General features: G+C 38.0%; 3 protein-coding genes across 3 annotated transcripts; all 3 read right to left on the bottom strand.

Annotated features, from left to right (window-relative positions):
- Positions 1-1007: 1007 nt before the first annotated feature.
- VTN00DRAFT_4573 (uncharacterized protein) lies at positions 1008-2634 on the bottom strand (the record flags this gene model as incomplete). Its single annotated transcript, XM_069431011.1, has 3 exons — positions 1008-1164; positions 1229-1300; positions 1358-2634. The coding sequence occupies 3 exons, from the start codon at positions 2632-2634 to the stop codon at positions 1008-1010; spliced, it is 1506 nt and encodes a 501-aa protein (XP_069290089.1).
- Positions 2635-3497: 863 nt separating this feature from the next.
- On the bottom strand, positions 3498-4670 carry VTN00DRAFT_4572 (uncharacterized protein; the record flags this gene model as incomplete). The annotated part of the gene is made up of 4 exons (XM_069431010.1): positions 3498-4124; positions 4176-4267; positions 4326-4592; positions 4646-4670. The coding sequence occupies 4 exons, from the start codon at positions 4668-4670 to the stop codon at positions 3498-3500; spliced, it is 1011 nt and encodes a 336-aa protein (XP_069290088.1).
- A 4428-nt stretch (positions 4671-9098) lies between these two features.
- On the bottom strand, positions 9099-11244 carry VTN00DRAFT_4571 (uncharacterized protein; the record flags this gene model as incomplete). Its single annotated transcript, XM_069431009.1, has 6 exons — positions 9099-9192; positions 9260-10158; positions 10221-10761; positions 10809-10899; positions 10983-11134; positions 11201-11244. 6 exons carry the CDS (start codon positions 11242-11244, stop codon positions 9099-9101), a joined length of 1821 nt encoding a protein of 606 aa, XP_069290087.1.
- Between the last annotated feature and the right edge of the window lie 1994 nt (positions 11245-13238).

Genomic DNA, 13238 nt, shown 5'->3' with positions numbered 1-13238 from the left:
CTTGCAAGCGATGGGACAACATATCTCGCAAACAGATTTTCATATTGTCTAATAACACTCGGAGCAAATGTCTATTTTCAATCTGTGGTCAAACACGTTCTCACACAAGGTGACTCCATGATGCTTGCTGCAATGTCGAGTTTGGAGGACCAAGGTATATATTCCCTGGCCTCAAACTACGGCGGCCTCATTGCACGAGTTTTCTTTCAACCAATTGAGGAAAGCAGCCGCAATATTTTCTCAAGACTTATTGCTTCAAGCGAAAGTGGGAATCATGGTATTAGTGGTGTCAGCGCTGCTAAGGCTCACCTTGTTGATTTACTCCGAGCATATGGCATCCTTTCCGTCTTGGTATTCTCCTTAGGTCCGGTTTACCTACCTCTTATTCTTCGTTTCTTGGTCGGATCACGGTGGAAATCTCGGAGCGTCGATGGCTTGCTTTCCGTATACTGCTATTATATACCGTTCTTGGCATTCAATGGCATTACAGAAGCTTTTGTGTCATCTGCAGCAAGTCCTTCAGAGCTGCGGATGCAAACAGTCTGGATGGGAGCTTGCTCCGCGTGCTTTACTGCAGTGGCTTATTTATTCCTGCGGATTGGGGGATGGGGTGCCCATGGGTTGGTGTGGGCCAATATTGTGAACATGGCTGTCCGTATAGGATGGAGCTATGTTTTCATTAAGTCTTATCTCCGTCGATATAAGAACGACTTGACTTTTTCTGAAGTCAGCCTGAGACCTTACACTTATGCAACCGGCGCTTTAACAATGTCTATCATGTTTACGACTCGGCAACATACAACGACTGGATTATATGAAATCCTCAAGATGCTAAGTTTCGGCATTGCTTGTGCACTTCTGATGTAAGTATATTTGGTATGTGGTGGCAACTCATTCTGACATCTGAACAGTCTATACCTGGAAAAGGAATATTTAACAAAGAAATGCACCAATTTCCTCCGAAAAGGCAACCTTCAGAAAACGACTAAACAAACGATGGTATTGAATTAGTCATCAAATGTGATCTTTGTTGCTGATTTGCTATTATCAATATCTTTGAAGAAGGCACCATATGCATCATGTTGCTTCTTCTTGACTGTGGTGCCGAATTTGAGGAGTGCTTCAGGTACATCTTGCTTCGCCGCTCTTAGAACGTTGATCAAACTGTGAACACTTAGTATACATTTACCTTTCTCACTTTGCATGTTTGTAGGTTTGGTTTACTTACGCGCCAGACTGAGCTTTGTCATTCTCAGTAAACAGTGTGATGGCATGTCCTTCACTTCCTGCACGCCCAGTTCTTGATTGTAATTCCGTTAGTCAGTTAATACTAATAGATGGTCCATGTGTGACTTACCGTCCAATGCGATGAACATAATCTTCAACTGTTAGAGGGAATGTAACATTGATGACAAGCTTTACAGCAGGGATATCAAGACCGCGAGCTGCCACATCAGTAGCAACAAGTATGGTCACATTACCGGTCTTGAAGGCTTCCAAGCTCTTGAATCTCTCTTGTTGGTTCAAATCACCATGAATCCCAGCGACTTTGAACCCTTTGGATCTTATAAGCCGCTCTATTCGTGTGGCTTCTTTTTTGTAGAGGCAGAAGACCAATATTTTGTCCCGACCACCCGCTCCCCGTTGGAAACGATTCAACAGCTGCAGTAGCCGGTTCTCTTTATCTCGTGGACTGAGCACTTGAACTTCCTGTTTGATCCTTGTATTCGCGCGAGGATCTGCGGATGGGTCTCCACCAACAGTAACAGTGACAGGGGACATCATAAATGTTTCAGCCAGACTTCTAACCGCAGGTGGCCAAGTTGCGGTAAACATGACAGTTTGACGCTTAGAGACTGGCATGGGACGGACGATGTCTTTGATGTCTTGTTCAAACCCCTTGTCTAACATACGGTCTGCTTCATCCAGGACCAGGTACTTGACCTTTCCCAGATCGACAGCGCCTTCATTTTGCAGATCTTTCAGGCGACCAGGTGTTGCGACGAGCATGGCAGCCTTCTTCAGAGCTTCACGCTGCTCATCTTTCCTTACTCCGCCGAAAACACAAGCGACATCGACGCCAATCGAAGCGGTGAACTTCAAAAGCTGATCATATATCTGCATGGCTAGCTCTCTGGTTGGCGTGATTATCACAGCTGTGGGTCGATATGATTTCCCTTTACTTTTTGATTCCACCATTTTTTTGAGACCCGGCAATCCAAAAGCGAGAGTCTTTCCACTTCCAGTCTCGGCAATGCCAATCACATCACGACCCGCGAATAGCAGTGGCCAGGTTGAGGATTGAATGGGTGTCGGTGCTGGAAATGCTTTTAGCGGTCCGTACAGATCGTTATTGCAGGCAGGAAGGTAATCAAACGATATGAGCGGGCGTAGTGTTGGCGCCTCCGGTAGAGGATCAGAAATTTTAATGGAATTGGAGCTCAGGAATTGATCTATCGCGGACTGAGGCAAAGAGTCAAGTAATGGCGATTGGACGTATGCAATGGCATTTTTGATGAGAGCCTTAGAAGCCGCCTGATCGTCGGTTTCTTTTTGAAGATTCCTATCGGCCTTTGACTTCTTCTTGGGGGGCTGGTTTGGAGTCACCTCCTGGGGAGAGTTTCGCTTTGCCATTGAGATTGTTCCCACAGCAAAGCTTCAAAGAAACAGTTTTCAGTTGAAAGATGATAAGGTTCGCACACAACTTCTGCTGCATCGCAGAGTCAATTTTATCGCGAGTGGATTCTGCCATCCCACACCGTCCAGCAAAGCTGACCAATGGCAGCAATCACAGTGCATGGTGCGTCCATCACATGCCCAGAGCATAGTATTATAATAGACACCTAGTATTTATTATTTAGGTAACTACTCCGCGTTTGTGTACATAGTAGGTAGGGACAGACTTGGGCCCACATCGACGTTACGTTGCACTTAGGAAAAAAGGTAGATTTGCAGTACGGGTGCAAGTCGCCTTAGAAAGAATATTCCGCTGCCCTAGCAAGCTGTAGAATACGGCAATCTCCGCCCCGCTGCCTTGGAGGTGCCTCGAATCGAACTCAGAACATATTCTGACCCGGCCTAGGCATCTAAGTAGTCCTATGTAGGGATTTTATCCCCCGAATTTGGAAGGAGAAAAGGGGGAATTAGGACCTTTGATCAGATAAACAGTTAAAAATGCAAAGCAGAATACCACCCAGATTATATGTATATGCCTGCTCACGGGCATTCAGATGTCTATTTCTTTGCACATTAATATTGATAACTTGACTGGATTCCTTCGATTGATCAGATCAGCCCTTTTTTTTTCTTGAAGTTTTACCCTGATCCAACGTAGCCTGTGCGCTAACACAAGCTCTGAGAGGCGGAACATAAGTGCGTCGTATGGCCTATACAATGCATAAATGAATATTTCTATTATAAAAGGCAACCGTAAGTCCTTGCCATAGTATGTGCGAGTAAATAACGGCCTGGGAAATAATTAAGTTATGCAGCAACGACTAATCGACTGTACAGATGATTTTGCCTTTAGTCCGATTGCTCTCAAGCAACTTATGGGCATCGACGATTTGTTCAAATGGGAAAACCTTTTCCAGGAATACCCTAAAAGTTCCATCCTTGAACTTTGGCATCGCATGCTCAACGAGTAAATCCCGCAGTCTCTTCTGGTATTGCTCGTCACGGCTGCGCAGGGTACTACCTTCAAGCCTCAGTCTCTTCCTTATAAACCCACTGATATCCACACCGGCTGGAAGTGTCGAACCACCCATCTGCCCAAGCTGAACAATATGGCCGTCTCGACCAGCGACATCGAGATTCCCTTGGAAATGAGTGGCACCAACGAAATCTATAACCAAGTCAACTCCTTGGTTCGCAGTTGCTCTCTGGATCTCTGCAGCCCAGTCATCTGTGCGGTAATTGAACCCAGCAGTGGCCCCCAGCTCGCCCACACAGAAATCAATCTTTTCTTGAGAACCTGCAGTTACATAGATGGCACGAGCATTGTTTTCTCTCGAGAGTTGAATTCCAGCTATGGAAACCGATGAGGCACCGGCGTGCCAGAGAATTGACTTTCCGGGTTCAAATTCGCCGATCAAGTACATCGCTTGAATGGCAGTTATCCATGTCTGCTGACAACATTAGTAAGAGAAACGACCACAACCAGAAGTATTGCCTGCCTCAGGTATGCCAGCAGTCTCTTCCCAAGAGAGCTCAGGGGGTTTATGCACAAGCATGTGTGTCGAGACAGCGATATATTCCGCGTAAGCACCTGAAGGTCAGTAAGCAATGGAGGTCTTAAGGCCGCGATTGTGCATACAGCGGCATACCTCCATAAGCCAAACCAAATACCTCATCCCCAATTTTGAAGTCTTGCTCGGCGTCATCGCCAAAACTTTGGACTATTCCAGAAAACTCGACTCCCATCGTGCTGGGTGCCTGAGGGGGAACTGGATATTTGCCCTCACGCTGCAGAAGATCCATTCGGTTCAGTCCAAATGCCTTGACTTTGACCAAAGCCTGGTTCTTTCCAGGAACAGGAATAGGGATGTTATCGATGAACAATGCATCTGCAGGTCCCTTCCCTCCTTTAATGCCTATGAGATGTGAGTGCAAAGTAGGCGACCCGTTTCCTGCGAAGGAGACCAACCAATTGCTCTCATCGTCTTCTCCATGTCTACTAAATAACTCTAGCAGAGGGACAAGCAATAATACGGAAAGCACTTTTTGTAGATATTGCTTTCGATGCTGCCAAGTTGAAAGAAGTTTCAAAGCGAGTGCGGCAGATTCACAATACAACTTGGGTCTCAGGCGTCGTTTGGTGACTTAGATTTTGAGCTTTTGCCTTTGCGACACCACGGAAACGAGACGTTCAAGGGAAAAAAAGGTAAAAAGATAGGATTTTTCAGACCCCTCCTCGATGTCACGTGACATCGATAGTAGATACCCCGCTACTTAACATAATCAACCACTGAGCGACAAATACCACTAAGTGACAAATTTTTGCCACATCTACTATAATTTTGAAGCTTTTTAACCACTAATACAATTAAATTAGACTATCTAGTAGTTGGATATATGGCTATTTATTAGGATAATTCCTTATAATATATTTAATAGTTTCACAGCCACTGCAGTGTTGTGGAGCTCACTATTAAGATAACGTAATCAATCACCGAGCGAAACAGATCACCAAGTGAAACACCCACCAACACCATTATTATTAGATATCTAATTATCTCACTACACCACCCCTAAATTAAAGCTATTTACATGTAAAATAATTGCCTATTTACTAGGGCAGCTAACCCTAGTATAACCTTGAATATTGCAGTTGCTGCACTGCGGTGATGCATGTCTTTTAGGCTGCATATCAGCTTGGTCAGCTGCCTCTGCCTGCAATTCTGCAGCTTGCTGAGCAAGCTGCTGGCCTTCTTCAGCAGTTAAAATCCCCCCAGTAGCAATATAGGATCTAGCTATCTTTTGCTTATATTTTTAATGTTGATTAGCCATATATAGCTGCTTGATTTTATGCTCTAAAAGCACTGCATTATTTATTATAATTTGGCAGCCCTTGACCACTTGATCAACTGCTTAACTAATTGGACTGGGAGGACTTTATATATGCTGCTGCCAAAGATGCTTGATTAGCTCTGACTGCTTCTTAAGCTTCCTAGCATTCTTTGGTGTCTCAGCAGTCCAGCTAGATGACTGATTGCTATGGGATGTGCCTGATGGTGTAGGTATTTTCAATTAAATATGAAGCTGGTCAAGCATCTGCTCTAGCTTATATGGAATCAGGCCTGATGCAGCAAATCCACTACATATATTAGATGCAGTCAGAGCTCACAGGCATACTTACTGGTAGATAGTGATAAAATTCTTCTTGTTAATATGATTAATGCTATACTGCATATAGATCTGGGTTTGCTGCCTATATATATGTTTTAATGGCCCAAAGCAGGCAATATTAAGTGGTTGTAATAGATGTGAAGAATGTGGTGATAAATATAGAGGAATGATTATATTCTCAGTACAGAATTGATTAAATTCAGCAGATATATGGCTGCTATGGCCATCAAGAATTAGCAGATAATATCTGTCTGCTATACAAGCTTTGATATGCTTATTAAAGACATTTCTTAGCCAAAGCATCCCTAGCTTATTGGTGGTCTATCCATTATTGCTAGTCCCAATTGCCCAGCCCTTTAGTAGATCTGAATACCAATTAGATTGGTGATTCTTGCCAGTAAAGATGATCATTAGGGGCAGGGCCCAGCCAGCTATATTGATTGCCTTAATCACAGTTATCCATTCTTAATTCCCTGGTTGTATTACTTTAGGCCAGCCTCTAGATTCAGAGTCAGTAACAATCTTTACTGTTGATATTATGCTTATTAAAAAGTCAGTCTTATTAAAATTATAGATATCCTGTTTAGTAATACTATATTTTTATATAGCCTCCAGAATATGCTGAAATTACTCTTTAATAAGCTTTGGATCCTTATATAGAGCCTATTAATGATCATATCTGCAGCTATATTTGGATTTAAGCTTATAGTGGTGATTGATAAATCTTCAGATCTAATATTAGCTAATAGTAGCTGGTGTATTTAATCAGCTAGATAGTAATAGACTGACCATATCTTATATAATAATAATTTGTGGTGGTAGTCCCTATTGGTTTATTAATAATGTCCATTTGATAAGTATAGATTCTTCAGTGATAGTAAGCTTTTTGTTATTTAGTATTGTATCTACATATACAGTACACCTATATAGGCAGTGGTAGAGTGTTGAATATGGCATATTATATGTCTGTGCAGCAGTCTATATGCTTTTAAATTAATTATTATTAAAAGCTTTAATTACAAGCAAGATATGGCCCTCTTAATAAACTGCTGAATCTGCTATTTTGTGTGGCATTTTGATGGTTGAAGTTGATGAGTGTGTTGTGTAGTTTGGTGGGGTGTTTTGCTCAGTGATCTGTTTCACTTGGTGATTGATTACATTATAGATATAGGCTTATCAAGCTGCTTATTAAGCTATGTATTAAGCTGCTGAATACAATTTTGGCCTTTTTATACAGATAAAAGAGTATTATTATCTAGAATAATATATCTTCTTATCTTCTTTCTAATTTTCTACTTAGTCTTAGCTTATAGAGTTCTAATTTTATTTAAAAAAAAGATTTATATTTATTACTATTTATATAATCTTTTTAAAATAATAAATATAAAATATTAAACTGCTAAAAAGCTTTTACTTTCTTATACTAAAACTTTTTTATAAGCTGCAAATCTTATAATTCAGCTAATAAGAATTTTAAGAAGTTTAAAAAGTAGAGAAAACTAAGTCTTTAACTAAAGCTAATAGTGTTAGTATATAAAGCTAAAAGATAATTTTTATAAGAACTTACTCTTTATTAAATAGCTTAAGTGCAGCTTCTATAAAGTCTTTATATATATTATCTGAAGTAAATACTTTTGCATAAGCAAATAAATATAAAGATAGAAAATCTTTCTTATTAATATAGTTATTGCCAGAAATATTATAGAAGATAAAAGATATATACAAATATATAAAAATAGATAATTATATTCTTTTTATAGAAAGTATTAAACTCTGCAGTTAAATAGCTACTATAGTTATTAAGAATAAGCAACTATTTTGTACTAGTTATATAGTACTTAAAATATAGTTTAAATATTTTTTTTAATTAATAAAGATTTATTTTATTTATTATTTAGCTATTTTTACTAGTTATAATTTACTAATTTTTAGAAAGTGCAGATTTTTAATACTAAGCAGTCTATTAAGATACTATTTTTAAGATAATTACTAATAGTATATAAATTCTCTTTAAGCTTACAGTTTTAATAATTATAATTTATTTATAGTTTCTCTAAATAACTATATAAGACCTTTCACTATATTCTACTATAATAATAACTTTAAAGATTAAGCAGAGCTCTATTATAAAGATAGTTTTATTAAAATTCTAGATATTATCTTTATATATATTATATTTCTGAATAGCTATATATATAGTTTAAAACTATAATATTATAATTTTTAAATTCTTCTGCTTTATATACTAGTATATAATTCTTTAATTATATCTTGTATGCAGCTCAGAATAGTGCTTAATAAATTTATAAATCTAATTAATACTAATAACTGCAGTAGAATTCTGTAGATGCTTATAAAGTAATATTTATATTATTATATACAGAAACTCTAACTAAATTGGAAAATCTTATTTATCTGCCTCTAGTAATTGCTGAATAAGTGTTTCCTCTTCAATAGTCTTTAATCTATGACTATTAGTATGTGTTTCTGCACATGGTTGTCTTCCTTTAAGGTGAGTATAAAGGGTAGCCTCAGACACTCTAAAAATCTCTGCAGCCTTCAGTATTAATTTAACTTTTTGATTTTTATAAGCTACAATAGCCATTTGAATTTGGTTTTCTTGAGATAAAGGCATTTTAGATAGTGGTGGTGATAAAATAACACATTGAAAAAAAGAAGTGGTAGGATGGAGCAAAATTTGTTGCTCAGTGGTATTTGTCGCTCGGTGGTTGATTATGCTACTGTAGCAGGGACCCACTTGGGTAAATCCAATGGATACTTGGGAGTATAGGTACCTAGGTTCCAGAAGTTCTCCAGAGGAACTTCTTTTCTCGGTATCATAGAAATTGTAGTAAAATGCAAAATCGCTTAATCAGATATTATAACATCGAGTCTAGATGTCTGGCCAGCACCAACTTAGAAATAGATGCATTAGTTCACTAACTTGAGCATAATGGACACTCGACTCGACACAGAAAATCATTCACTTAGTTTTCTCGACACCATATTCATAAATAAACCATGAACAGACTTAAAACCCTTGCTGTCAAAGCCTTGCGATAATCAAGACTGTCAGGGCTTTCTTGAGACTGGACCTTTGGAAAGCCATGCTAAAAAAAAAAAAAAAAAAAAAAAAAAAAGAACATTGCATCAATCTCGGCACGTCAGGAATCAAATGACAGAAGCGCTTTGGTTCGATGAGACCTTCCGAAAAGCGCTGTAGAAGACAATAATGGACAAATCGCATCCCTTTAGTTAATGTTGTACGATTTGATCAAGTCTGCAAGATGCGAAGCTTCCTCGGAGTAGTTGAGAGGTCTAGCAGATGAAACCTGATATCGGACACTAAGAGACGATTAGCTGGGTTCCTGCTGCATGTTTCCTGAAGACATCATGTCTAGTCCCCACTTACCGCTGCTGATCACCGAAATGGTCGGTTCGAGCCTTGCATCTGAAGTTCCACGTTCGACAATTAGCATTTTGAAATATTTCACCCGCTGCCTTGCTGTCATTTTCGCGAATATCCATCAATTGATCCGCTGTCATGCCCATTATAAGCCTTCCTACTTCATCAAAACAACTGAGCCAGAGCTGTCCGGTATGATCGCTAACATTTATGAGCATTATGTAGCGATACTGCGGCCTGGGATAGGTTTTATCGCAGCGTTCACACCGCCACTGACCGGGGTCAAGCTCTGTCACCTTTTTGTTGCATTTTTCTGAAAGGCAGGCGGGGTAGCTGAGGTTGTCCTGTTTTATGTAGACAACAGTCGCTTTCAATGAAAAGAAATCGGCCTCCTCAGACATGCCCAACTGCTCCTCTCGGATCTGTGCTATAGTCTTGAATTGGTCTAGCTTCCCAGAAGTAGCACCCAGTGCACTAGACACTGAAGCATGCGAGGTAAAGATGTCAGAACGACCCTGTGCATCATACCAGCCTTTGAGTTTATGCGCCTCTTCAATATCTGGGTCGACGGTCATGGAACCAGAACTCAGTAAGCTAAGACTTCTGCCTCCGAAATCCGATACCTTGACTCCTTTGAACGCAATGACGGATTCTGGCATGACCGCAAAGTTTGTCGCAGTAGAGCCCCAAACAGTTAAGCGAACAGAAAATCCAGTATTATCAACAAGGGTGAGCTCGCGTTTATCGTACGGCTTGTTCGTCGTCTTGGAGATAATCTGGGTTGTCTCCCCAGCATCCTTTAGCACTCCAATGACATCAATGGTCGTATCCTTTTCAACTGATTGTAAGTCACCGATGGCTGTAAAGTTAAATCGAACTTGTGGGACGTCATTTTGTTCTTCTGCCTAAACTTTCCGATCAGCTGTGAAACGACGGATATTCATGTCCATAGAAATCATCGAATTACCTTTTCAACAATAGTATCCTTTTCAAAAGTCAATTCATACTCATTGTTGAGGTTCGTGAACTGTTTTTTCGCCATCTGAACACGACAGGGGCTGGAGATGTAGTAGACGCTCCCCTCCTGAAATATATCATAGAGCATATCACACTGATCGTTGAAACCAGTAGCGCGTATCTCACCACTGTCATCTAGAAGATTGACGCTAAAGAGTTTGCCTTCCCCGTTTCTGTTGTGCCAGGTTTTAACATTTGACTTGTGTGTGCACCGCGCCTTGATTGTCCATTTGTGGGAGTATGGAGAAATTGCTTCGATAGGATATATGGTAGCATGGGCTGAAGCTGATGAAAGAGTGCGCTCTTGATGCAGGCCACCGCGTGGCTGTGGCTGTGGACTCTGAAGTTTCGAGCCATAAAAGCCATTGCTGGAGATCGTAGTCGGATGGACCCTCTCCTCCTCAGCTTTGGTCTCCAAAGGCTTGGGTTCCCCAATTTTGTCACACTCGCCAAGCTCTGTAAGAACTTCGAGATCTAGGATTATAAGGATCCTGTCAAAGTCAGTGGCAGGCTCAGCCAAATATCTAAGAAAACAAACTTTTTGCCCTTCACCGAATTGGCTTGAAATGACTTTAGCCGAACAAAGCAGCCTTTGCGAAGGAGTCCATCTGTCACAAAATGATTTGCTTCTAGAGAGGCAGGGCAGGTTGTCAGATGTGCTTGCCAAAACAAAGTCATTTTCAGGAAAGGGGGAGTAGGTGAGGCCGCTTACGTGTTGCAAGCATGGTCTGAACATAGTTGGAGATGTCACTGAATACAGCTCTATAACGCTCCTGATTGTTTTGCTGAGGCGGCAATGGTTTAATCTGGACACATTGGACAATAGGCTCCCGCTCAGCAACCTTCGTATTATCAAAGATGGCGCTATAGTACAGACGAGTTAGCCCAGCAAAATACCACTACTATGTTGTGTGATAGATAAAATAGTACCTGAGAGCTCCAACAGAAACATGGGATGCTGCTTCAGAGGCCATGAGGGACTATCACTGTGGTGACAGATGGGGTCACCTCAAGATTGAAGATCCGAGATACTCAAAAAGTCACTGTAACTTGGGAAACAGTAAAAAAAGTTTCATGATAAGGAATTCAGCAGATTCAAAAAAAATGACAGTCTCAAGATATGTACTACCAGGCTGATAAGCAATTGGTAGGGAAAAAGGTGGATGACAAAGACGGTAGATGTGGGAGGAAACGCGTGGTCTATGCAAGTGTCGCGGTCACGACGCGTGTTAAGTGGTTTTTTGCCACTTCCGGCCTCAGGCCAACAATAATGTAATCCACAAGTGAGCTGCGCACCCAACCAAGCTGCACACCCCCCCAATGCGACTGCATCAACTATTTGAATTTGAAGCTATTCAACCCATCCAAAACATCAATTATATACAAAAGAAATTATATATTAATGTGAGTAGGATACTGCACTATTCTGTGCCCTATTATATCACAATTACTGCACTTTGATAAGGCACACTGGCAGTATAAAGAAGCTGGGGGGGCTGCTTCTCTAGCTGCTGTAGCTGCTGCAGCTAAAGCTTCTGAAGTCTGATTCCTAGCTTTTATAAGCTCTTGGCCTTTCTGTATAGATAGACCACTAGTATAAGCTATCTGCTTTCTTAATTACTTGCTTTTTTTCTGTTTCTTTATATTTATAGCTCTTAAATTATAATTTTTCTTTAAAAGCAGAACTACACTATTTATAGTTAATTAGTATTCTTTAATAAGCTAATTTAAAGCTGTATCTATTAGACTAAGAAAATTTTTAAATATTACTTTAAAGGATCTTAATTACTATAAATTAATACTTTAATTTAGTAATATTATATAAAATCTTTAATATTTAAATAGACTAATTGCTAGCTTAGCTTCTAAATAAAATAGAAGTTTTAATAAACTATATATTAAGTTATTAAATAATTTAATCTAAATTAAATAAAACTATTTTAGTAGATATAAAGTTATTCTATATATTATTTAGCTTTAAAACTATTTTACAGACTTCTAAATAAGCTATAAAAAATTTTAGCTTATTAATATAATTAAAAGTATAATAGCAGATCTAAAATTTCTTAAATAAAAGCTTGTTAAGTTTATTTTAAGAATAGAAAGTAAGAGAAAAAGATAAATAAATAAACTATTACTAGCAATATTACTATTAAAATTGTTATTTAAGTTAACTATAAAGTTTTAATTTTATAGTTAAAAAGTATTTCTGCTTAAAAATATTATAAAAATAAATTATAAAAATAAATTATAAAAATAAATTATAAAAATAAATTATAAAAATAAATTATAAAAATAAATTATAAAAATAAATTATAAAAATAAATTATAAAAATAAATTATAAAAATAAATTATAAAAATAAATTATAAAAATAAATTATAAAAATAAATTATAAAAATAAATTATAAAAATAAATTATAAAAATAAAAATAAATTGTAGACAATTTAGTCTAATTATATAACTTTCTCTTATTAATAATCTCTAAACTGTGCTGTAATACTACTCTTTATCTTAAAAATTTTTAAAGATTAGTTTATAATTAAACTGTAGTAACTATGCAGTTTAATTTCTTTCTTCTTTTTTACTGTAAGTTCTGTGTTATTATATCTTTTAAGTGCAAGTAGTCTAATTCTATCTTAGCTAAGCATTATAAAAGACTTGTATTAGCTAATAAGATTAATTTACTAGATAACAAGATGTCTATTTCTTGCAGTTTCTGTTTATTACTTTAAACTAGATAAAAGAAAGATAAGCTAAAGATTATTTGCAAGATAAATTTTAATTATTTTTATTATAAGAAGTGTGTTTAATAGAGTCTAACAGCTTGTAATAATATTAAATTATTAGATATTAACTGTAGATAGCTAGTTCTCTGCTTTATATTCTTAACTAAGTCTTTTAGTCAATCAGTTAAAACAAGTAATTAATAAAATAAAGTAAAAAAAGTAAATAGTTCTAAATCTAT

Source organism: Thermoascus crustaceus, assembly GCF_041956765.1.
Source record: "Thermoascus crustaceus strain CBS 181.67 unplaced genomic scaffold VTN00scaffold_2, whole genome shotgun sequence".
Taxonomy (NCBI): domain Eukaryota; kingdom Fungi; phylum Ascomycota; class Eurotiomycetes; order Eurotiales; family Thermoascaceae; genus Thermoascus; species Thermoascus crustaceus.
This window is presented reverse-complemented; position numbering and strand designations above follow the sequence as displayed.